Source organism: Aulonocara sp. 'chitande type north' Nkhata Bay, linkage group LG10 (genome assembly GCF_057382095.1).
Source record: "Aulonocara sp. 'chitande type north' Nkhata Bay isolate Kocher_YH1m ecotype deep benthic linkage group LG10, A_spYH_male_GT1.1, whole genome shotgun sequence".
Taxonomy (NCBI): domain Eukaryota; kingdom Metazoa; phylum Chordata; class Actinopteri; order Cichliformes; family Cichlidae; genus Aulonocara; species Aulonocara sp. 'chitande type north' Nkhata Bay.
Window position 1 is genome coordinate 17,071,890 of NC_141353.1, and position 24,839 is coordinate 17,096,728.

The window sequence follows — 24,839 nt, forward strand, 5'->3', positions numbered from 1 at the left end:
TCCGAGAGAGAGGGGCAGGTAGAGGAAGGGGTGAGGGTGGCACTGCTGAAGCTCGTCACAGATGGATCACGTCCGATCGGTGAGATGAGAGAAAGCTGAAGTGAAACAACAGCAGGATGAGGTAGACGTCAATATAGGAACTCCCTGATGTGACACAGAAAGGCTATTTTTTTATTTCTTTGTATTATTTCTCACCTTGCAGTCACTGATGCTGTTCACCAGCTGCTTGTATTCAGTATTGAAGGTGTGTGTCAGAAGGCGCAGGCACTACAACACAACAGGAACAAGACCGATCAGCTCCGAGCAGAGAAGGAAGAAGGCAGCAACAAGAACGCCCACTAAGCCCACGTTTTTCTCACCTTGGTGGCCAGCTCCTTCTCACGCTTTCAAAGGTGGTGCTGGAGATCTGCGAGGAGACGGAGGTGGATGTGGACAGAGTGCCGGAGCTCACGCTGGGGGACAGAGACTCACTCAGGGACTTGGTGGTGGGAGCTGTTCCCACGGGAGCCGCCTCTCCCAGAAGGTGACGGGTCTTTTCCACCTGGACGAAAGATGGGGGCGAATGTGAGGTGGGGAGAAGAGGGGAGGTTAGTCATGTAAAGTCTGTACTCTAAGAAAAAACTTTTTAGAATAGCACTTTGGTCTTTGAGCTGAAAAGTCATTTTTCCCTCTACGATATTAAACAGATTTATTTCTTTATGAATCTTTTAAGGCCCCACCTCCTGCAGCTGCTCCATCTTCTCCAGCTCCCACTGGTGCTCTAGGATGAGGCTATCTCCTCTGGGCCTCCAGCCGGCCAGGTTCTCCTCTCCACGCACATAAGCCACTGATGTGTCCAGGACCTTCCTCCTCCTCCTCTGCATCCCTGCTCAGGACATGAGCCCTCATTAGGATGAAGCTCTCCACAGAATTATGATAAAACAGCTGCCGTTCTTTAAACATGTTTCATGGCCGCTCACCTGGGCTTCCAGTGTCAGACATCTTACACAAGCTCAGCTCGTAGATCCCAGTCACTCGGTTGCTATAATGAAGCAGAAGTTTTGAACAAGGAAACTTTGTAACGAAATGCCAACGACCGCCTGTCTGTTTTCAGGGCTGTATTTGAAGCCATGCTCCAATCAGGCAAAGTTTTAAGTGTTGCACATTTCGATGGGTTTCTTTCAGCTGACATAGTTTCCATTTGGGTCATGTGGTGTTAGATACCCCAGCGTGTGGTCATAGGGTGAAGAGCCCGGACGATTAGTGGGATTTTAGGTGTGGTGTAAAAATGACGCTGCAACTTTAAAAACGTTGTTGCTTTAAGGATTAACGTACAACCATACTTGGGCTGAGTTTGACACTGGTTCTCTTCAGTAATTAAAATAGCTTTAACACATGATAAGATCAAATGTCAGCTACACTGTGACAGTCGAGGGGCCACACTCAGATATATTTATTCGCTTGTTCTCTTTGTGTGATAAGAGTTTCCATCTGAATTTAACCCCTGTGTGGGGCTGATCTTTCATTTCATTTTATTTCAAGCTCAGATTCTTTGCCTTTGGCACATTTTCTGTGACGAGACTTCAAACCATTCCCACCGTCCTTATTAATCAACATGGTGAAGTGATTCTTCGCAAGGTGATGGGATAGGAAGAGTTTCAGAAAATGAGGCCTTTTGTCTTTATTGGAGAGGTCAGTGCAGACAGGACGGATGGGGGGAAGGCGAGGGGGGAATGACACACAGGAAACGGTGTTGGTCAGACCCAAAGACAGGCGTGGGCAGTGAGGACTCTCACCTTCAGACTCACTGTCTAATCAGTCTGACAGTGAGTCTGAAGACAGAGCAACCCAACACACGTTACTATGTTCATCATCATCATCATTGTTTATTTATATAGCACTTTAAAAACACACAAGGCTGACCAAACTGCTGAACAATAGAAACATAATAGATACCATAAGAATAATAAATACGATACAATAATAAACATAGCGAAAAACAATAAAATACAAGTCAGTCAACCACTGAGTCAAAAGCCAGTGAATAAAAATGCGTTTTCAATCTGGATTTAAAAACCAGCACTGATGTCGATTGCCTAATGTGAAGAGGAAGATTATTCCAAAGCTTAGGAGCCACGATAGAGAACGCTCGGTCTCCTCTCAGTTTCAGCCGTGATTTGGGGACTGAGAGCAACAGCTGCTCAGCTGACCGGAGCGAACGAGTGGGGACATAGGGCTTCAGCAGGTGCCAGACCATTTAAAGATTTAAAAACCAATAAAAGAACTTTAAAATGAATCCTAAATTCAATTGGAAGCCAGTGCAGGGAGGCCAAGAGTGATGTTATCACTAAGCAGGACATTAAATCAAATTAATGAGACACCAAAACAAGAGCTGGAGCCCAAGACAGCCATGAAGTCACAGTGTACACAAATACACAAGAAACACAGAAACCAGCTGGGTGGATGTGGCTCGGGAACCTTCTGTTACCTTGAACGTCGGTGTTTTGAACGCTGGCTGCTCCAGTCTGCTTGTATTTGTCCAAGATTTCCCCTCATATCTTGGTTATGGTTATTTTTTCTTTTATTAAACTGATCACACTCCTGTTCATGAATAGAAAAAAACCCCATCAGTGTATTTTCACTTAAACAAGCAGCTGTTTTTTTTTGCATTAAAGTTATATAAAAATGTAACAGTGCAAATTCCTCGCTGACAGTTTAACCAAAAGGCATTTCCAGTGGAAAGTAGCCGACATATCCTCAGCATAACCATGTATAATATCCACAAAACCTGAGAAGGTTGGAGAGAAGGTAGGCGAACTCTGCTGGGATCTGCGTTTAACAAAGTGTCTAAAGACGAAACAAAGAAATCTTTCTGTAAATGTTCAGATGCACAGACTGGACTGAAAAAGAGTGAAAAAGCAGCTAACGTCCAAAAATAAGAAAACTTTGAAAGAACTCCAAAAAAACCTGGAGAACTTTTGCTCAAAAAACAGTTTTGTTTTTTTTTTATTACAAGGCAATCTGACAAAATGTCATCAAATGAGACTCAAGACTTCTGCAGGTCTCTGCCATGACTCAATTTTTTTTTCTTAACAGCAGAAACAATTGTTCCTTTTTTACTTTGTTTCTATTTTCTCTTCTTGTTTTTATCTGTTGAACAACAAACAACATTCATGCTGATTCACATAATATCCTGTCTCTACTCTCTGGGATTTCCTCGTAGCTCTTTGATGCAAAGAACATCCATCAAACGCTCCAGCTTGTGCTCAACATCATCGTGAACGGTGAAGGTACTCTGACGAGAAAATACTCAGTCGACCTTTTGGTTGATTTGTTAAAGAACCCCAAAATAGCTGATTACCTAACAAGGTATGCAGATAATTCACAGCTCTTTTCCTGAATAGCTGCTTTAAAACTCTGCTGAAAGCCTTTGTCCATTTCCAGGTATCCCCACTTCTCGGCATGTGTGTCTCAAGTGTTAGGACTGCTGCATTCGAAAGACCCAGACCCTGCAGCCAAGGTGAGAGACGACAAATATGATAACCCACACCAGCTGTGCTTAACTCTGTAAGTTCCCAGTATTCCCTGAAACCATCACGTGTGACACAGTTTACATCAGACGTGATGCAGCTGACGTCAACACTGACCTTCTTGTGGTAACAGAGACTTAAAAAAATAATAATAAAGCAACAAAGTGGGTCGCTCTTTGACAGTAAATTCCAGTGCGGTCCGCTCCAATCTCCTCAGGCTGACTCTCTTCTAGGCTCTCCTGACTGTTCCCTTTACATGCTGATGATGTGTCTTGTAAATCTGGATCCCTTTCCAGCAGGACGCTCCTCTTTTTCAGACAGTACCTCAGCTGCTCTCTCTCCTGACAGTCAGCTGTCCACCTCTGCATGGCCAGTCGAGCCAGCGCCGGCATTTGAGGCAGAGCTCGGAGCAGAGCGGGCAGCCAGGCTGAGCACGGAGCAGAGGTTGAAGGTCGCAAACTGACATCCACGTCTTCCAGAGAGCCCAGACCTCCTGCTGCAAACAGACTGCACCAACCGTTGTCTCCCACCAAGCTGTTGTAGGACAGATCCAGTGCACGGAGTGAGGAGAGACAGCCCCGTCTGCACACGGCAGCTGCACAGAGGAAGAGGACCCATTGATAACTGATCACTTTATGCCTGTTCACTTTACTGTTTTGTTCACAATGTTTCTGATGGAGACAAAAATAACACCGAATAGTTTCATTGTTTTGTTTTATACGACAGCTACAGATGCTGGCAGCATGAAATAAATGAAAGAAATATCAATTTCCTTCAGGCTTTACTTGTCTTAATATACATTTATGCAGCCTAATGATCCACTACAGACCAAAAAAGAAAAAGTATAATGTCATTGTGTGTTAGTTACCCAGATGTTGCATGTCATCAGTGGTGAGCTCGCAGCTGCAAAGACGGAGCTCGCTGACGACTGATGGCTGCAGAGCATCCAGCAGGAGCGCCAAGTGACCGCCAACCACTTTACACCAGGAAATATCCACCGTGCGCAGATAGGACACCGCCAGGGCTGATGCATAAACACAAAGTTTTCACCATTTCAGGCTAGAGGGTGGAAGAGGTATTCAGGGAGAATGACTTGAAGGAAAACTTCTATAAATAAACAAGTGTGTGTGTGTGTGTGTGTGTGTTACCCAGAGCAGTGAAGGACTCGTTGCTCATGTAGCAGCTGTTGAATGGCAGCCTCCTCATTTGTGTCGCAGGGAGGGCGGAGACCAGCAGGTGGACCACACCTCCCACTTCCTTATTGGATGACACATCAAGCTCGGTCAGTGCAGTGAGAGAGGGCAGCACCTGGACTGAAAAACAACGAGTCACATGACTGCTGCAGCGAGCATGCGATTAGTGTCCGGCGTGTGAGATTGGTAGCAACTGACTCAGAGCCTCTAGATCATCTCGCGTGAGGCAACACAGGTGGAGGTCGAGTCTCTCCAGGTGTGTGACGTGAGCCAGGTGAAAGGTGAGGCGGCTCAGTCCACCAGCTAGAAGCAGCTTTACAGTATATTAATCAGAACAATGCTGCTCTCTAATGTATCTTGGTAAAGCGCAGAAAAATCTAATGTTTTATATGATACAGTGTGATTTCAGTAACATATCATAATGGAGGCTTCAGCAAGTACTTACGAAGGACATCTTTCCTCTGCTCTTCAGTTAGTTCATCAAATACCTCCCAAAACATCTGTATGGTGGGGTGGCGGTCATGATATCTCCAACCATAACTTGTGTTCTGAAAACAGTGAAAATGACTGTTATAATCATAGAGTTTGTAAGGTCAGGCATACACTATGTTGCCAAAAGTATTCCCTAACACATCCAAATCATTCAATTAATGTGTTCCAATCACTTCCATGGACACAGGTGTATTAAATCAAGCACCTAGGCATGCAGACTACTTCTACAAACATGTGTGAAAGGACGAGTCGCTCTCAGGAACTGAATGAATTCCAGCATGGTAATGTGATAGGATGCACCAGTGCAACAAGTCCAGTCATGAAATTTCCTCGCTATTAAATATTCCATAGTCAGCTGTTAGTGATATTATAACAAAGTGGAAGTAATTGGAAATGACAGCTAGTCAGCTGATGCTAAGGCTCATAGTGCACTTAAGTCACCAATATCTGCAGTCTGCTGTTGTTACAGATGTCCAAACTTCATTGGTTTCCATGGCTGAGCAGCTGCATCCCAGCCTTACACTGACAAACACAATGCAAAGCGTCAGATGGAGTGATTTAAGCATCTCAACACTGGACTCTAAAGCAGTGGAGATGTGTTTACTGGAGTGACGAATCACACTTCTCTGACTGGCAATCCGATGGATGTGTCAGGGTTTGGTGGTTGCCAGAAGTACTTGTCTGACTGCACTGTGCCAAGTGTAAAGTGTGGGCATGTGTGCACATGGCTGGGCACCAGTGCACAATACAAGGTCCATAAAGACATGGATGAGTGAGTTTGGTGTAGAAGAACTGGACTAGCCTGCACAGAGTCCTGACCTCAACCTGATAGAACATCTTTGGGATGAATTAGAGCAGCAACTGTGAGCCAGGCCTTCTCCTCCAACGTCAGTGTCTGACACCACAAATGCACCTCTGGAAGAATAGTCAAAAAATTCCCATAAACACACCTAAACCTTGTGGAAAGCTTTCCCAGAAGAGTGGAAGCAGTTATAGCTGCGAAGGGTGGGCTGACTATTATATTATACTATCATACAAAAGTCTGGATTAAGACTGAGATGTGACTCAAGTTCATATTTGTGTTAAAGCAGCCGACTGAATGCTTTTGACAGTATGCAGTACACAGTTATTGTGCTACAGGACAGCTGTGAAACTACAGCCTGTGTCTGTTTGGCTGACTGTACCTGTTTGAACTTTTCCCAGTCATGCACGTCCTGGCCGACCAGCACTCCCTGCAGCTCCTCTGGTCGAAACAGCCTCACCAAATCCTGCTCACACACCAGGAAGAAGCCTCGCTTGAACTCCTGGAACAGATTCTCCACTGATGTGTTGAAGGCATGATTCACATAGGCCTCCACAAACTCCTTCCTGTTTAGGAGGGAAAATGTTAAATTAGCAAACATTTCACAGAGACAAAGGTGCTGCAGATGAACCTCACAAACACTTCATGTTTTATATTTACCTCATATTAAGACCTACTAAGGACCTGATTGTTTTTAATTATGTCCTGATACATAAAACCTGAGAGCTCACATAACTGCATATGCTCAGAATAGACAGCACACATGGATACAAATTACTGCCTTGCAGCAGCAATCTTCAGACCATCACTATGAGCTCCATACAAGGTTACACTGTTCCTGTTATTAACAGCAGGGGGCACTATCAGCCACAGACTGGGAGCCAGATATGCTCTGCTGGTGCCTCATTGTTACAGAGGAAAGACTCTATAGTGAGAAACAGCTGAGGGGGAAACACTGATCTGGAAACGTCTGAGTGTTACAGAGGATATACATAGCACTGTGGTTCAGTGTCACACAATCACAAACAAATACAGCAAAGTACTAAAAAGGGTGTTGCCTCCAAAGATTGCTTTTACTGGTTTGGAGCTTAGGAGGCTTAATAACAACAGGCATGAATGAAGACAGATCAGAACAGCTGTTTGATCACAGCATCCAGTACCAACACAATCATCCACACTCAAGAGCCTGTTGGCTTCAGAGTCAGCAGCTGAATGTCTAAAATATCAAATGTCATTTTTGGTCCATCAGCTACAGCATGAACTGCTTAAAGTGAGAAGCAGCCTGAAGCCCGACAGATTCATCTTTCCAGACTGAAAATATCTCAGAGTGAACCGAGTGGTGCGTTTTCAGGGTGATCTCACAAAGTCAAATCCCTTTAATGATGTTCTGTCCTGTCTTCCTCTATCAAAAGCACACAAACACTATAAAACATTGTTTCGGTGCTTTGGGGTTTTGTTTTCTACACAGAGGTATAGCACGACTAGACCCTAAAGGCAGGCTGCTCACCTACAACCAGCTCACGAACATCTTTCCAATGGAGCTCGCTGCCTTTCTCGTGGATGAGGGTCACTGTGATCCTCCGCTGGATCCCCTGCAGCAAACATAACAGGAGCTCAGGATCACAGTGAGCACAGCTAGAGCAACATTACGCTTTAAAAGAAGATATTCAACTGTGTACAAAGGAAGCAGTTACCACTGTGTGAGTAATAAGGAAACAACATGTGCACCAATCCTGTACCTGGTGCAGCAGGTAGGTACCATGACAGGGCAGGCCTCCACTGTGATCCACGATGGCTGGGATGTACCTGTGCATGGAGGGAGGAGGTGACACAACATCCCAACTTATAATATTCTTCCTGGAGATCATTTTTATGGTTCCTTTAAAGCTTGTGCGTGAATATAACACTCCAGGTGGATACTCACTCTCCAGTGGGCTCCAGCTCGCTGATCTCAAACCAGACCAGCAGGTCGTACTTGCTGACACACTGACCCAGGTTGGATTTGGTGATGGTGTTCAACTTGGAGGCTGCAACTGGCACACACACACACACACGCACACACACACACGCACACGCGCACACACGCACACACACACACACACACGCACACACACACACTCAACGTTAACAAGTGGGAATTTTTCTGGATTTAAGAGAAGGTGAATAAAAGTGAGCAGTATTTACTACATGCTTTGGGTGACTAAATGGAGGATGGATAGGTGACATGAAAACACTACTGACCCTTTATACTGAGCCAATAGCTCACACACTTCTATTAAATCTGTCTAAAGAGCCAGTAATCACAGAGGATAGATACTGGAAGAAAACTGAAATGTTAGGAGGAACTAAATCACACATTACAACACCAGTGGCAGCACCCTGCTGTCTCACACATCGGGATCACGGTCCTGTTGAAGCGGGATAATTGCTAAAGCTCACAGTTGCATTCCTCTATACTCAATATGATGGAAAAAAACTATTTTAACAAACAATTAAAAAATGAACAAGTAAAAGATCTACTATAGCCAAAAGAAGACCATTTACAGACTATAGCCCTGTGAACAAGTATTTGCCTCCTTTCTGATTTCCTATCTTATTCCATATTTGTCACACTTACACCTTTCACATCAATACATTTATAACATTAGACAACAATGTCTAATATTCAACGGCAGTTTTCAAGGGCAAAACGCTATCCAAACATACTTGGTCCTATATGAAAAAGTAATCACACAGAAAACCCGATACCTTATGTGTCACCTCTGACACCAACAACTGCAGCAAGCGTTTGGTGCTAGAGGTCACATTTGGACTCTGGACCTCTGTGGAGTGTGCACATGATCTCATTACTGTCTAAAAATCCAAGGAGTGCTGAATCATTGAAAAATACACAGTAACAGGTGTGTAGCATCGCTAACTAGGTAGCAACAAGCCTCTAACACAGTGTGTATGCTAGCGGCTAATCTAGCAAACAAATGAACAGAGTGCTTTTAGCTGTTGCACAAGGATAAGATGATAAACTGTGTGTCTTTTTTATAATGACCTGCTTCAATTTACCTTAATCCAAGGAGTGTTCAGTGTGGGTAAATCTGCCATGAGCAGATAAAGTGGATGAGTGGGACTAGGTAGGTGTGCCGAAAACAGGCAACAAAGCTGACGCTGAAGAGTGTGCTGAGAACATAGTGGCGCCGCCAGCAGGTTTCTGGCTAGCAGGAAGACTTTGGCGCAGTAACACCTCCAACATTGGCAGTCCCATTTTGTGAAAGCCAATAAAAAAATAGCTAGGTTTCCATGTGTCATTTGTGTGGAACAATGCTGCACAACAAGCTAAATAGATTTAAAAAAACGAAAAAAATTGTTGAACAACAGAAGATAAATGTCCTTTTTTTCTATTTTCTTCTGGCCGGCTGTGTGGTGCGCAGCGTTAAGAGGCCAGCATTCAGACCCCAGAGTTTAACGGCCAAGTTCGAGTCTCTGACGGTCCGTCTGCTATAGCGGGGTAGGCCGAGCGAAAGACGAAGCTCCGGGCTCCTCCTTTTTCCCGCTTTTTTTTTTTTCATTCACATTTACACTGAAGCTGTGTTCACATTCATCCTTTAATCATGACAAAACGAATCACACTGAGGTGAGACCTTGACAACAGACAAATCAGAAGCCGACACCAATGATAAGAAAGAAATTCATTTACAGACACGTGAAAAAGCAGTTTAAGCTTCTAGATCTGGATGATTACAACACATCATTATTTATTTAAAGCAACCCAAAATGCACAAATGACTATAACCAAGTACATCCTGTGATTCAGCAGCTGATGGAACCAACTTTAGCAGCAAAAACTTGAGTTAATCATTTTTCATTAGTGTTTCACAGCCAGAGATGGGCAGTAACGCGGGGTAAAGCGTTACTGTAATCCAATTACTTTTTTCAAGTAACGAGTAATGTAAGGGATTACTATTGCAAAAAGGTAATTAGATTACTGTTACTTTCCCATAAGCACGCTGCGTTACTGCGTTACTAAAACCGTAATTTTTTTGCCAGAGTGCCTCATGACAATAACAGCTGTGTGCAGATCAAGAATGGATAATCTATGGAGGAGTGCAGAGAGAGTATGACCGTGCAGCGTTTAAAGCGTGGAAGTACTGAGCTTACTTTGAGTTTGATTCCGTAAAAAGTGACAAAAACTTTTAGAAACTTCTTTTTACAGCGAAAAAACCCTTAACTTCAGAGCAAGCACCGAGTATGCTACTACGGGATTGGAAATTCACAGAGAGACTCGCGGATTCTTCCACAAATTTCTTCTAGTCAGGATGTTGCATATAATTTAATTTTTGCTTGATGCATAAAGTAAAAAGATTCAAACTAATAAAACAAGTTTTAAAAACAGACTTTTCCATTTGATTACATTTTGTATGATGGATGATGCAGAAAAAGTAGAATTGGGCTGAAAGATCTATTGCGTTATTACCTATTCAGGTCATAAATCATGTTTTTAAAAAGTAACTAAGTAATTAATTACTTTTGAAAATAAGTAATCAGTAAAGTAAGGGGATTACTTTTGGGGGAAGTAAGTAACTTGACCAACACTGCTAGTTAAGTTACTACCATAGTTAATCCAGTTACGGGTAACATGATAGTGCTAACCCATAACCCTGAACTCTGTAATACTGTAAATGATGAGTGATTTAAGTTAACACTAAACATTCAACAGTGTCTCCTGAACATTTATAATCAGGTGTGAGTCTGGCTGCATTGACTTTTGAAGATGCAAATTTAGCATGATGGCTGATGGTGCTGTGTAAGCTTCTACTTACCTTCTACACTGTGTTTAACACACATTTCAGAATAGCAAAGAGGAGCACTGTTGCTTCATCCTTAATACTTTAGAGGAGAACTGGACTGCAGATCAAAAGGTCCTTAATAGCTTTTTGTCCTCCCCGACCCTCAAAGCCAAACCAGCCATGAGAGCTGATGGGACAGGATTTGTAAAAGTGACATTATCAGAAAGAAAGGGGAGCAAGAATACTTGATATTTGCATTCTTTAGAGAAAAGTATTTGAAAAGGCTGTCTGCTGTTTTGGATTGATGTCGTTCTCCGGAGGCTCAAAGAAGTAGGGCAGTGTCACGGTCCTTTTGGCAGCAGAAAGCTGCTGAGTGCTGGAAAGAAGCACGGCCACACCAGCTGAAATGTCTCACTGACACAGAAGCTGTTGGCCATCCTCTGTGTTGCCACTGTCTTCACCCTGCTGTTATTAAGTGTCAATAACATACATTTCTATGGAGCTAAGCTTGATGAGCGATGCCTTGTTGGCTGACATTTATGTCTTTGAGCGTGTGAGAAGTTTAATAATTATAAAACCACATGAGTTTGACAAATGTCCTTTTAACCGTCAGCTCATAGTGAAGCACACTGAGCCACCCGGAGCTATAATATCAAAATAGAAGCTGCTACCTTTGTCAAGAGTGGCTGGATCTGAGTGCATACTACTTTCAGTTATTCAAATTTTGCTGAATTTGTTCAAAGTCCTGTCTATGTGCAGAGAGTGTCTTCCAGAGGAATGGTTCTGTGGGGATTGTGATGTTCTACATCACGAACATCAGCCACTCCACAACAGAGAAAGTGTTATTGATGTTTTTAAAGCCATTCCTCCAACCACATGTATTATTAGAGTGGACGGTCAAAATTGCACCAATATACAAGATATTTCCTCATGAGATTCACTCAATTTTGGTTTTCATATGTGTCTACAGCCAGTTAGAAAGAATCTATTTAAGTGGTTTTCTCTTTCTTGGTAGCTCGCATTCTGCCAACAGTAAAGCTTTGAAACTGCTCCTGTGGGTTGCGTAAACTTCACAGTATCAGCAGGAAAAATCTTGATTTTAATCGACATTAATAGTAAACAGCAACCTGCTATTTAGGTTTCTGTGATGGATTTGAACATAGTGTGATGGAGCATGTTTTCTGCCCTTGCTGTACAATCAGAACATGGTATTGCTTTAACAGAAGTCATCTGTGAAGGCAGTGGTGTATTATTCATGTTGTTTCTTCTTCTTTTTGGTCCAAGGACGTTATGATGTGCACCAGGCGATACACAGATGTCAAACATGGCAGCAGCAGTGCAGCCCTGATTTAAAGGACCTGGTTAGGAGTGGATATTGGCCAGCATCTGTCAACATGTCTACTCTTTACACTTTAGACCTCTTGAGCTCCTTCCTGGAACTAAAAGTATTTTCTCCATGATTCTCCAGGGAAGCTTTTGCAAAACTGTTGGAGCGTGGTACTACAGTGGCTTGCAAAAGTATTCGGCCCCCTTGAACTTTTCCACATTTTGTCACATTACAGCCACAAACATGAATCAATTTTATTGGACTTCCACGTGAAAGACCAACACAAAGTGGTGCACACGTGAGAAGTGGAAGGAAAATCATACATGATTCCAAACATTTTTTACAAATAAATAACTGCAAAGTGGGGTGTGCGTAATTATTCAGCCCCCTGAGTCAATACTTTGTAGAAGCACCTTTTGCTGCAGTTACAGCTGCCAGTCTTTTAGGGTCTGTCTCTACCAGCTTTGCACATCTAGAGACTGAAATCTTTGCCCATTCTTCTTTGCAAAACAGCTCCAGCTCAGTCAGATTAGATGGACAGCGTTTGTGAACAGCAGTTTCAGATCTTGCCACAGATCTGAGGGGGGCGAATACTTTTGCAAGCAACTGCAAGTGTGGGGGAAGGCTGAGTGAAGTATTTCTTTGATATTGTTTTTCAATAAGCAGATGCAAATATTTACTCCTCTGTTATGTTTCTGTACATACAGACTGGGCGTGCCAAAAGCGATGCACTGCAGCACAGCTTTCTGGATGAGGAAAAGCAGCTGTGCTGTGATGTCAGCTTCAGCTGCCCAGCATGCACACCTGAAATGTTGGCGGTTTCAGTTGATGGTAACAGAAAGCTATATCACTTTCAGCAAAAAGAAAGGTGCTCATTGTTGATGTTCTTTGTGTTTGTGTTTTTATGCACATACTTAAAAAAGCCTTCCATGGTTAGACTTTATTGTTTCTCTGATGTTGCTCTGATGACCGTGACTTTTTTGATGCCGTTTTTTTGTTGAAACCAACTGTTGTCACCCTCTGCTGCTCAGTGTGCTGGCTGTTTTCTCGGGAATCTCAACCACAAGAAAGTTTATACGAACGAAGCTAAAAAACCTGTGACAGTTTGTGAAACGTCATTAGCAGCAGTGAAATAAGTTAGTTAGTGAAATGATAGAGGCTATTTTATGCTGGAAAAATTCTTCCAGCACAAAGTGGCCCAATAAACGGAATTTTTTAATACAGAAATACATCTAATGATAAAAAGCAGAGAATTCATTGTCTGTTTTCCATTGCAGAGCTGGGATGCTCGTCTCCTCATGGAGCGCTCTCGAGCTGTGAAGTGTCCAGATATCAGCGCTCACCTGGCTGGTACCAAGAAGGTTCAGCAAGTGCTCCCCAGACCTGGAGTCCTGGACAGATTCTTCCCAGACCAGCCTGAAGCTGTGCAGCAGATCCGAGCGACATTGGCTGACCTCTACACTCTAGACATGGTGAGACAAAGGGCACGGTTTGTTCATTGTTTGGAAAATTTGGCATTAGATAATCCTCACCTGGGTGTTGCTGTTCAGTGTAAGCAATATCATTTGCATTTTATTCCTCTGATTTATTTCTCTGTGGTTGCGCTGGTCTACAGGGTCCAGAGAGGGACAAAACAGTATCAGTGGCCTTGTCAGCAGCAGAACGGTTTGTCTTGAAGTCTCAGCGAGAAGGAGGAGGTACAGCGGGCGGGGGGATAGAAGCGTCTTTAAAAATGTTGAAAACTTCTGTTTATTGCTCACCATTTGTTAAACTAGGGAAGTTTAAGCAGTGCATGTGTGGATCTGCACACATGCAGTATTTTCTTGCATTCCATGTATGAGCTATAGCCTCAGTCAAAACAGTGACGACACATACATGACTGCCTGCTGTTTTGCATTACTGTGTATCTACTGTGATTCATGCATGCTGTACTGTGACTGAGATAATAGTGTATATGAGACACACTTGACAACAACATTGATCAGGATGTGAAAAATTTACCAGATACAAGTTGTCAGCAGGTTATGGCTGACTAACCACCCTGCCTTACATCACTCTGGGCTAATACTGTAAAAAGCAATCATTAGTTTTCTTTGTAATATCAGATCATTTGTTTTGATAAATACAAAGTCCAGTATCAGGGTTCATATGAGCTATTTTAGCAGTAATTTTACACTCCACTATGATAGTGTTTAGCTGTTACTCATGTTAGCAAGGAAGCTCGGGTTTGTAATTCATTCTTAATTTAGCCACGCTGCATGAATTTGGATGATACGATTTTTGAAAATGGCAGTTTCATTTATGGGGCGTTTATAAAATGGTATTTCTTAGGCTGGCTTTTAAGGAAGGAGAAAAGGTATGTATCAGTTGGCTGGGAAGAAAGATGGAGGTGGAAAGGATGTGCAAGCTATGGGACAAAGTTGCTGAGACTAGGTTAAAAAGAGGTGAGGATCAGTGAGCAGGAGTGTGGCTTTGTGCTGAAAAGAGCACAACAGATTGTCTGGAGAGAAGGTGAAGGAAAGTCAGCTGAAGCAAGACAGTTTGTGGAGTTTGTGTTGGACTGTATGTTATGCTGGGAGCCTGGGGATTAGTGCACTTTGATTCCAAGTTAATACTAGCTAGTGTTTCTCACTGGTTTTTGGGTGGTGGAGTAAAAGGGATTGGTTGGTGGCTGTTTCTAATGTTAGCCTTTTCTTGGTTTTCTTACAGGCAGGGTAAAGACATGGTGATGAATGAGTGTGTGGGCCGTCTGCTGAGGACCAAGAGCTCAGGACAGTCAGACGGGGGCGTCGCAGCAGGAGTCACCGTGCTCGACAATCCTCTGCTGTCCTGAGATGTCAGACTCCTGCCTGCACATACAAACCACACTGAAGTCAAAGTTCCACCTGCACCTCCACCTGTTCTTGCAACAGCATGAAAACTGACAGAGGTGAGACAGCAGAAAAGTTCTTGTCTATTTTATTTTTTTTTTTACTAAGTTAAGGAATTAAGTTAAGAAGAGTGATTAAATAAATAGTTTCTTGCATTTTTGATTTAATGATTGTGTTTAGGATTATTTCAGAAACATGTTTAGAGGATCTTTGTAAGCCTGTATTTACTTTAAAAGAAGGGAAGCACTTCTTCATCCTACAGAAAAGGTGACACATTACAGATGAGTTCATAAAAAGTGTCTCTGTCACTCTTTCAAGGCTCTGTCACTTTTTCTTTTTGACTGGAACAGCATGGTAAAGTAGGCCTAGGCTGCCATCTTGTGGCAGTGTGTTGTTACTACAACATATGAAATTGTGTTTCTATTGGAAATATAATTCAGCGCCACTGAGCCACTCTCTCAGTTACAAACTGAACCTGTTTTGTAGACGTATAAATCACTAAGTACAGTGAAGCTTTTGGTTTTGTAAAAGTGTTTCTTATTCTAAATGCATGTTGATTTTTATCAGGGTGAAGAGCAGTTAGCAGTGCATTCATGGACATCTTTAAACTATTAATTGAAGAATCTTTGGTCATGATGGCATGAACTAGAAGCGTGAGCTCCAGGTGAGACTGCACAGAACAACAAGTGTCCTTAAACTGCATCAACTGATGACGTCTTACAATTTTATTCCACTGTGTTTTTTTATCATTGAATGTTTCTGTCTTTGTGTACATGTAACGCAGACACTAAAGCTGAGCCAGAACTTCATGCTGAAGAGAAGGATTCTTTTAAAATGCATGGGGGAGCAAGCGAGTCAGATACCAAGGGCACAAAGATGAAGCAGGTCTGATCGGAAACCGTTTATTTCCAGGCCAGGGAGCACAAATAAAAACACCCTTAAAAGGTTCCCTCCTGCTCAACCGCGTCACTCCCTACGGAGAGAAGATCTACATGACCTTATCTGCGTATCTGGAGGTCAGCCGCTGCTCCGCCGTGTTGTACCTGTTTGTACGTGTTTTTAAGTCTCTTGATGTCATCGTGTCTAACACACACCCTTTATCTCCTCTCTGCAGCTGGACCATTGCATCCAGCCTGCCATTATCACCAAAGACATCTGCACGGTCTTTTACTCCCGAGACGCCAAGATTTCCCCACCCCGTTCTCTCAAGAACCTCTTTGGGACTGGATACTCCAAAACTCCTGACTGGTAAATCTGGGCTGCTGCACTGTGGCCATCTCTGTTTCACAATCAAAGATATCTGCCCTGTTACAAAGTTTCCTTGTTCAAAACTTCTGCTTCATTATAGCAACCGAGTGACTGGGATCTACGAGCTGAGCTTGTGTAAGATGTCTGACACTGGAAGCCCAGGTGAGCGGCCATGAAACATGTTTAAAGAACGGCAGCTGTTTTATCATAATTCTGTGGAGAGCTTCATCCTAATGAGGGCTCATGTCCTGAGCAGGGATGCAGAGGAGGAGGAGGAAGGTCCTGGACACATCAGTGGCTTATGTGCGTGGAGAGGAGAACCTGGCCGGCTGGAGGCCCAGAGGAGATAGCCTCATCCTAGAGCACCAGTGGGAGCTGGAGAAGATGGAGCAGCTGCAGGAGGTGGGGCCTTAAAAGATTCATAAAGAAATAAATCTGTTTAATATCATTGAGGGAAAAATGACTTTTCAACTCAAAGACCAAAGTGCTATTCTAAAAAGTTTTTTCTTAGAGTACAGACTTTACATGACTAACCTCCCCTCTTCTCCCCACCTCACATTCGCCCCCATCTTTCGTCCAGGTGGAAAAGACCCGTCACCTTCTGGGAGAGGCGGCTCCCGTGGGAACAGCTCCCACCACCAAGTCCCTGAGTGAGTCTCTGTCCCCCAGCGTGAGCTCCGGCACTCTGTCCACATCCACCTCCGTCTCCTCGCAGATCTCCAGCACCACCTTTGAAAGCGTGAGAAGGAGCTGGCCACCAAGGTGAGAAAAACGTGGGCTTAGTGGGCGTTCTTGTTGCTGCCTTCTTCCTTCTCTGCTCGGAGCTGATCGGTCTTGTTCCTGTTGTGTTGTAGTGCCTGCGCCTTCTGACACACACCTTCAATACTGAATACAAGCAGCTGGTGAACAGCATCAGTGACTGCAAGGTGAGAAATAATACAAAGAAATAAAAAAATAGCCTTTCTGTGTCACATCAGGGAGTTCCTATATTGACGTCTACCTCATCCTGCTGTTGTTTCACTTCAGCTTTCTCTCATCTCACCGATCGGACGTGATCCATCCGTGACGAGCTTCAGCAGTGCCACCCTCACCCCTTCCTCTACCTCCCCCTCTCTGTCGGACTCCCGCTGTGGCTCCATGGACCAGAAGTAAACATATTTTTAGGAACATTGACCTCGATCTGCAAACGGTTATTGACAGGTTATCTATTTGATTCTAACTTGGTGTGATTTGTGTTAAAGGACCCCTGAGAACAGCTCACGTGCCTCCAGTCCCTCCTGCTCAGACTGTGAAAACTTCCCGATGGTTCCCACTCTGGAGACCTCCTACCTTGCGCGGGCTGCAAAAGAACGAGTTCCTGAACTTGGTGCCTGATATTGAAGAAATGCGACCAGGGTGAGTAATGCCATATTAACCCAAATACTGTCACTATGACATGTGTCTCACAGACCAAATGTAAGTCGACACTCATGTTCTCTAGTTCAAGCAGAAATGATGTGGATCGATTCAAATTCCTGAGCCTGGATGATTTCAGCTGGAAACAAACCAACTCTGCTTCTTCTTCAGATAATTCAATTCAATTCAATTTTATTTATATAGCGCCAAATCACAACAAAAGTCACCTCAAGGCGCTTCATAGATACAGAGAAAAACCCAACAATCATATGACCCCTTATGAGCAAGCACTTTGGCGACAGTGGGAAGTAAAAACTCCCCTTTAACAGGAAGAAACCTCCAGCAGAACCAGGCTCAGGGAGGGGCGGCCATCTTCTGCGACCAGTTGGGGTGAGAGAAGGAAAACAGGATAAAGACATGCTGTGGAAGAGAGACAGAGGTTAATAACAGATATGATTCAATGCAGAGAGGTCTATTAATGCATAGTGAGTGAGAAAGGTGACTGGAAAGGAAAAACTCAATGCATCATGGGAATCCCCGGCAACTATGCAAGTTGTAAACAGTTGTAGGATTAAAGATTATTGAATGTACAGAATGATTATTTACACAGAGCTATACAGTAGTGCAGTTAAGATAAGTGAGGGTGTAGATAGTTTCTACAGAGGCTATATAAAGTGCTAGTGGTTGTGAGTGGTGGTTCACTCCATGTTATTATTGTGTGTTTGAGGGTACAGTTGTCCATTGTGGGGGTGTGTATGTTCAGTGCATGAGTTTAACGTGGGTCAGATGTCAGGAGGCAGAGTTCAGGAGTCTGACAGCTGTGGGGAAGTAGCTGTTCCGGTACCTGGTGGTCTTAGTCCGGAGGCTCCTGCGGCGCCTCCCAGAGGGCAGGAGGGTGAAGAGTCCATGTGATGGGTGACTGGGGTCTTTGATGATTTTCCCAGCCCTTTTCAGACACCGCTTCCTGTAGATGTCCTTTATGGCAGGAAGTGGTGCTCCGGCGATGCGCTGGGCAGTTTTCACGACCCTCTGCAACGCCTTCCGGTCCGAGGCAGAGCAGTTCCCGTACCAGACTGTTATACAGTTGGTCAGGATGCTCTCGATGGTGCAGCGATAGAAGATAGATACCTTGCGCGGGCTGCAAAAGAACGAGTTCCTGAACTTGGTGCCTGATATTGAAGAAATGCGACCAGGGTGAGTAATGCCATATTAACCCAAATACTGTCACTATGACATGTGTCTCACAGACCAAATGTAAGTCGACACTCATGTTCTCTAGTTCAAGCAGAAATGATGTGGATCGATTCAAATTCCTGAGCCTGGATGATTTCAGCTGGAAACAAACCAACTCTGCTTCTTCCTCAGAAAAACAAGCGCTCTCTTAAAAAATAAATAAATGAATAAAATCTCTTCTTTTCAGATCTGTTGTGTCCAAGAAGGGTTTTCTAAGCTTCGTGGAGCCTCGCTCTAACTCATGGGGGAAGCATTTTGTGGTTGTTCGCCGGCCCTACGACTTCATCTACAACAGCGACCAGGACCCCGTGGAGCGAGGCGTCCTCAACCTCTCCACAGCACAGGTGGAATACAGCGAAGACCAGCAGGCCATGCTTAAGGTTTGAGGCAGGATAGAGAAAGGCTGGATGTAACACGTTTGTCTTTAATGAGAATTCATTCAAATTGTTTTGGTGCACGTTGATTGATGAAATGGCAAATGGACTGGGATTTATCATTTGAATGAATATGAATATAATGTGATGTTTTCTTTTCAGACGCCCAACACATTTGCAGTGTGCACAAAACATGGAGGCATCCTCCTGCAGGCCACCAACGAGAACGACATGAACGACTGGCTGTACGCTTTTAATCCTCTGCTAGCAGGAACGATAAGGTACACACACACAGACACACACGCTCCTCTCACACCACAGTCAAACGTGCAGCTTCTGCACCCTTCAAAAACATTCCCTTCTTCTCACAACGTAAAACTCTCCCTGCAGATCTAAGCTGGCGAGGCGGCGCAGCCTTCCTCCAGCAACCCCGCTGCCAGCTCAGCTTTCCTCCTCTCTATTCCCTCCCCTCAGCTTTTTGTGTTTTTGTTTCGATGACAATGTTTGGGTCTAATTTTGTTCCGCTTGGTTGTCATTCCCAAACTCGCCTAACTAAGTAGCATGTTGTAGTAGTCTGCTTGTGTGTGCACGACTCTTTAGAAACTTTCCGTTTGCCCGTCATCTGTACAAAAAAAATGTCTCTATCAGTGCTATTTGTCTCCTGAAATGAGTTTCATTCTATTTTGGGGGGTTTTTGCTGTTGGTTTTTTAATAAATTAACATGCTCGCATGTCACCTGCAGCAGTCCTCAGGAGAAGACCAGGTTTGCTCAGTTTAAAACAAAAATGAACCAAATCAGCCAGCTTACATTTGAAACCATGAAGGAAAAATCTACAGTTATCTCCAAGTGACGTGTTAGTTTATGCTCTGTGTTACGACCCGGCTCAGCGGACGTAACATAAACGAGCCCAGAGACTAGGGGGTTAGATAAAAAGAAAAACATAAGGTTTATTAACACAACTGAAAACCGTTAGTGAAACAACTCACTAGGCAATAGAGTGATTTTAAACAAACATAACAACTCCAGTAACACCAATAACACCAGTAGAACACTACTCATCTAAACATCTCACAGGAGGCAACTCAAAACAAAGGCTCAAATGGCAGCAGTGCAAAGGCAGGAGGGACCGTCTCCACAGTCTGTTCAAATCAACAAGTCCCTCCACGAATGAAGAATCCTCAGCCTTTTATCTTCTCAGGTGATTGCAGGCAGCTGTGTCATTGGTCTGTCGTACTCAAGGCTCCCTCAGCAGCCTGGCACGCTCTGACCTGAATGAAGGTGGGGCGGGCATAGGTCCGGGCCAGCCAATCCCCCGTGAGTCCTGGAACACTTTGATTTCCATAGAGGAAGGCGGGGCCACCCCTCCCCTTAAAGTACCACCTATGTTGGGCAGAAGCAGACATTAAAGAGTGTGAACAAAAACAAAGAACAAACACAGCAAAACATGTTTACAAGCGGGACAGACCATCAGCTAAAACATTTTCAGACCCCTTCTTATGGTGAATACTTAAGTTGTATTCCTGCAACAACAGAGCCCAGCGCATAAGGCGCTGGTTATGATTAAACATGCGAGTAAGGAACACAAGTGGGTTGTGGTCGGTGTACACAACAAGAGGTAACATGCTGGACCCCAGGTATACGTGAAAGTGCTGAAGAGCCAACAACAAAGCCAGGGTCTCCTTTTCAATGGTGGAGTACTTTAACTGATTTTTATTGAACTTGCGGGAAAAGTAACAAACGGGGTGGTTCAAACCCTGCAAGTCTTCTTGCAACAGCACTGCCCCAGCCCCGACAGCACTGGCATCAACCTCCAGTTTGAATGGTCGTGTCAAATCAGGTGCAGCTAACACAGGAGTGTGGCAGAGGAGGGCTTTCGCACTCTCAAAAGCATCTTGACACTCACTTGACCATATAAACTCAACTTTTGGGCTGAGTAGGTCAGTCAATGGCTTGACTACTGAGGAGAAATTTTTACAAAGGTTTCTGTAGTAGCCCACCGTCCCTAGAAACCTACGCAACTCACGCCTGGTGGTAGGTGTGGGAAACTCTTTAATCACTGCCACTTTGGCATCTATGGGCCGGACCTGTCCACGTCCCACCTCCCTGCCTAAGTACATCACTATAGCTTTGGCAAACTCACACTTAGCTAAGTTGAGAGTTAGAGTAGCTTGAGCCAAACGGTGAAATACCTGGTGTAACGTTTCCAAATGATCTTGCCATGTTTCAGTATAAATTACTAGATCATCTACGTAGGCACTGCAGTTGGACAGGCCACGGAGGACTTTATTTACCAGCCTCTGGAAGGTGGCAGGAGCGTTACACATGCTGAAAGCCATGACTGCGTATTGTAGAAAATCATCAGGTGTAACAAAGGCAGAGATGTTAGAGGCACGTTCAGTTAAAGGGACCTGCCAGTAACCATTAAGAAGATCTAATTTAGTGACATACTGAGCAGTCCAATACTGTCCACACAATCCTCAACTCTTGGGAGAGGATGTGAGTCAGCCACAGAGTTCACCTTCCGGAAGTCTGTAATAAAACGGGGCGAGCCATCTGGCTTAGATTCCACTATACAAGGCGAGCTCCAGGGGCTTTGACTGGGCTTCGCTAAGCCATGTTGCAGCAGATAGTCAGCCTCCTGTTTCATGAGCAAGCGCTTATGGGGGCTGGCTCGATAAGGATGCTGCTTAATAGGTTTAGCTCCCTGGACATCAATATCATGCTCTAGCACCGTAGTGCAAGTTGGCACATCCCCGAGTAAACAGGTGTATTCCTTAATCAAGACAGTAACACAGAGACAGAGGGGTCAGAGTCAGGAGCTGTGATAAGAGGCCTGGTGGTGCCGACCTTTTCAATAAAAGGTGATCATCATGTCTGGCGATTATACCTCAGCAGAGACTTTGTTTGGTGAATGAAACAGGTCAGAAATAATAGAAACAGAAACAAACTTCAGAGTGACAGACGAGCAACCACACACAGCAGCGCCATCTTGTTACCAGTCAGGTGTGAAGAGCAGTTAGACCAAAGGTTCATTCAAGACTTTTTATGTGAAGGGAAGGATTTTAAACTGGAATCTGGATTTATCAGAAAATCAGTTCAGCTCGATCTGTTTCAGGATGGCTGAGTGGTCTAAGGTGCTGTGTTTAGTGCTCACTCTCCCCTGGAGGTGTGGGTTTGAATCCCACTCTTAGCAGTTTCTGCTTCATTGTCTTTCTCAGTGTTCACATCTCCTCATTCCTGAAATGGTCTGCTCACATTCACGTCCAGTCCAAAAAGGCTAGGCAAGTGCCTGTACCGTCTCCGACAACTCAGGAAGTTAGCAGGTTTTTCCAGTGGTCCTCAGAACTTTCTATTCAGGCGCTGTGGAGAGCATCCTCACACAGAACATCACTTCCTGGTGTGGGAATAACTGTGTCCAGGATTGAGAAGCAGAGTGATCCGTGCGTCAGAACGCTGCTGCGTTACAAATGCAAATACAGTATGATCCACAAATATAACTTCCCTACAGGACATTTACACCAGGAGATGTTGGTCCAGAGCATCTCAGATATTAAAGGACTGGTCCCATCCCAGTAACAAAATGTTTCGACTTCTGCAATCAGGCAGAAGGTTCCACACCATCGGGGCCAAAACAGACACTCGAGGAGGAGCTTCTCTCCTCAGGCCGTACGAGTCCTAAACCAGAACACGCCCCCACTCCCCTCATAGCATCAATAAGTGACTGAAACAGGACCTTATATCAATCTGTTCACACTACCCTGGTCGCATTACTGTTTACACTTCTCTGGTCACTCAGTTGAATTACTCTGTTTATATTACTCTGGTCACTTGTTTACTTGCACAGCTCTGTCAATACGTTGCTGTGCTAATATGGCACAAGACACTTTAACACTCCATTTGCACAAAGTACATTTTCAGATTTTTGATTTAAAATTTCCAGACTTTTAAAATCTATTTACTTATTGTATATAATGTCTTTTTTTGTACAGTCAAAGGAGCAGTTCAGGAGACTTTTCACTGTTTGCTTTGTAATTTAATGACTATGCATGTGACAAATAAAAAATCTTCAGTCTTGAACGTTATGCTCTCTCTTTCTAGGCCCTGCCAGTACTCTCGCTCCAGCATTTTGGATCAGCTGAAGGCTTTTGAGGGAGTTTTTATGACATCTGAAAATAGCAAATTACAGTTTCCCAGGACTTGCATGAACAGTTCAACAGCAAAGCCCCAAAAACCAAACAGGCTCATCAGGGATTTGAACCCAGGACCGCTTACACCCAAAGTGAAAAGGGAAAAGCTTCCTTAGGCATTTTCCAGGTCACAGCAGAGGTGTGCTTGCAGGCGGAGGAGGAGTGAGGTGCTGAGGCTGCTCCTGCTGCCCTCCAGCGAAGCCCAGGTGGCTGCTCTCAAACCTGCCCACAGCAAAGAGGAGCAGCTTCAATTACATGTTTCTTAGATTGTCACAAATAAGCTTTCGTCTAATTTTCAGATGATCACTTTTAATTTTAAATTAAGAACCAATTTAGGTGGGTTATTTAGAGCTTCCAATGAGGTGCATGTGTTTAGATCATGGCGGACAAAAAAAGAGTACCTGAAGAAAAACCCTGCAACATGGAGCATGCACCCACCTGCAATCAACACAGTGGCATGAGCATATAGTCATACAGATGAGCATGACAGCGTCAAGCTTCATAACCAGAAACCTTACACCACAAATTAAGTCACATTTTGACCCTAAAATCTGAATTTTGCAGTTAAAATCATCACATAATTTTCATCTGTAATATTTTATTTCACTTGGTACATAAGTTACATGTGTGCATAATGCACTGAAAGAGATTCCTTTGTGGTACTGAAGTACTGATGTTTATTTTTGGCCCTTTTGTGTATCAGTAAAACTGATGTGTGTTCTTCCACATGCATATTGTTAAAGTCGTGTGAGAGAGTTACACATTTATAATATATGATACATAACTGTGTATTGTAGTAGTTCTGTGTACAAGTTTGAATTGAATTCTCTTATTTAATCTAAAATAAAACTCTGTGTTATCTTGAATAACAAATAGTTACCTTAGAAAAACTTTTTGGAGAATTTAAATGGTAAACAATAAGAACAAGGCCAACAACATCCTTCATATCAGATCTGTTAGCTGTCCCTGTATGAGGGACTATGGGAACATGTGTGCAGCTGCAGAGATTCTTTCAAATGGAGCCTAAACAGCATGTGGCAGCTGAGAGGCTCTATAGACAACACGTGGGCTCGTCCAGGATTTGAACCCGGGACCTCTCACACCCAAAGTGAGAATCATACCCCTAGACCAACGAGCCACACAAACAGTCCAGCAAGTCTTTTTTTCACAAAGTCTCACATCAGAGCAACTAGATGAAGAAGAATGTGTGAAAGATTGTCTTGAACGCTCAGAGAATCATCTGTTTGTGTGCTTGATTCTAGATTTTATTCTAGGATTAATTCAGTAGAGATTTATTGGACATACTATAAGGACACATTCTATTTAACTTGAATTCTCAACAACAACAATGAGGGCTGGCCCTAAATAAATAAAGTTAAAATAAATCATATCATACTAACTGCTCTGTGTGTACTTTTTAAAAGAATCTT

General features: G+C 43.7%; 3 protein-coding genes and 1 non-coding gene across 4 annotated transcripts; 2 read left to right on the plus strand and 2 right to left on the minus strand.

The window, feature by feature from the left end:
• Positions 1–1,845: 1,845 nt before the first annotated feature.
• On the minus strand, positions 1,846–8,391 carry LOC147320599 (kinesin-like protein KIF1B). The gene is made up of 6 exons (XM_086307633.1): positions 8,388–8,391; positions 7,921–8,029; positions 7,736–7,802; positions 7,504–7,588; positions 6,379–6,562; positions 1,846–6,109 (listed from the first exon to the last, which is right to left on the minus strand). Exons 1-5 carry the CDS (start codon positions 8,389–8,391, stop codon positions 6,537–6,539), a joined length of 291 nt encoding a protein of 96 aa, XP_086163759.1. The 3' UTR covers positions 1,846–6,109; positions 6,379–6,536.
• A 3,671-nt stretch (positions 8,392–12,062) lies between these two features.
• On the plus strand, positions 12,063–15,352 carry LOC147320600 (glutathione synthetase-like). Its single transcript, XM_086307468.1, has 4 exons — positions 12,063–12,932; positions 13,379–13,573; positions 13,717–13,798; positions 14,811–15,352. The coding sequence occupies exons 1-4, from the start codon at positions 12,768–12,770 to the stop codon at positions 14,828–14,830; spliced, it is 462 nt and encodes a 153-aa protein (XP_086163594.1). The 5' UTR covers positions 12,063–12,767; the 3' UTR covers positions 14,831–15,352.
• A 2,004-nt stretch (positions 15,353–17,356) lies between these two features.
• On the plus strand, positions 17,357–19,617 carry LOC147320601 (kinesin-like protein KIF1B). The gene is made up of 5 exons (XM_086307469.1): positions 17,357–17,367; positions 17,461–17,572; positions 18,768–18,808; positions 19,035–19,227; positions 19,384–19,617. Exons 1-5 carry the CDS (start codon positions 17,357–17,359, stop codon positions 19,615–19,617), a joined length of 591 nt encoding a protein of 196 aa, XP_086163595.1.
• A 4,858-nt stretch (positions 19,618–24,475) lies between these two features.
• trnap-ugg (transfer RNA proline (anticodon UGG)) lies at positions 24,476–24,547 on the minus strand. The gene has a single exon. It is a non-coding gene; the product is annotated as a tRNA-Pro (tRNA).
• Between the last annotated feature and the right edge of the window lie 292 nt (positions 24,548–24,839).

Bases quoted from the DNA above. Each gene is read 5' to 3' on its own strand.
- LOC147320599 (XM_086307633.1), bottom strand. The intron at 7,803-7,920 runs GTGAGTATCCAC...CTCCATGCACAG, and splicing joins GAGCTGGAGCCCACTGGAGA to GTACATCCCAGCCATCGTGG. The intron at 6,563-7,503 runs GTGAGCAGCCTG...CCTCCTAAACAG, and splicing joins TGTTCGTGAGCTGGTTGTAG to GAAGGAGTTTGTGGAGGCCT.
- LOC147320601 (XM_086307469.1), top strand. The intron at 17,573-18,767 runs GTTCCTGAACTT...CAAAAGAACGAG, and splicing joins CGCGGGCTGCAAAAGAACGA to TTCCTGAACTTGGTGCCTGA. The intron at 19,228-19,383 runs GTTTGAGGCAGG...TTTTCTTTTCAG, and splicing joins ACCAGCAGGCCATGCTTAAG to ACGCCCAACACATTTGCAGT.
- LOC147320600 (XM_086307468.1), top strand. From the start codon at position 12,768: ATGCAAATATTTACTCCTCTGTTATGTTTCTGTACATACAGACTGGGC. The intron at 12,933-13,378 runs GTAACAGAAAGC...TTTCCATTGCAG, and splicing joins GTTGGCGGTTTCAGTTGATG to AGCTGGGATGCTCGTCTCCT. The intron at 13,799-14,810 runs GTACAGCGGGCG...GTTTTCTTACAG, and splicing joins GTCTCAGCGAGAAGGAGGAG to GCAGGGTAAAGACATGGTGA.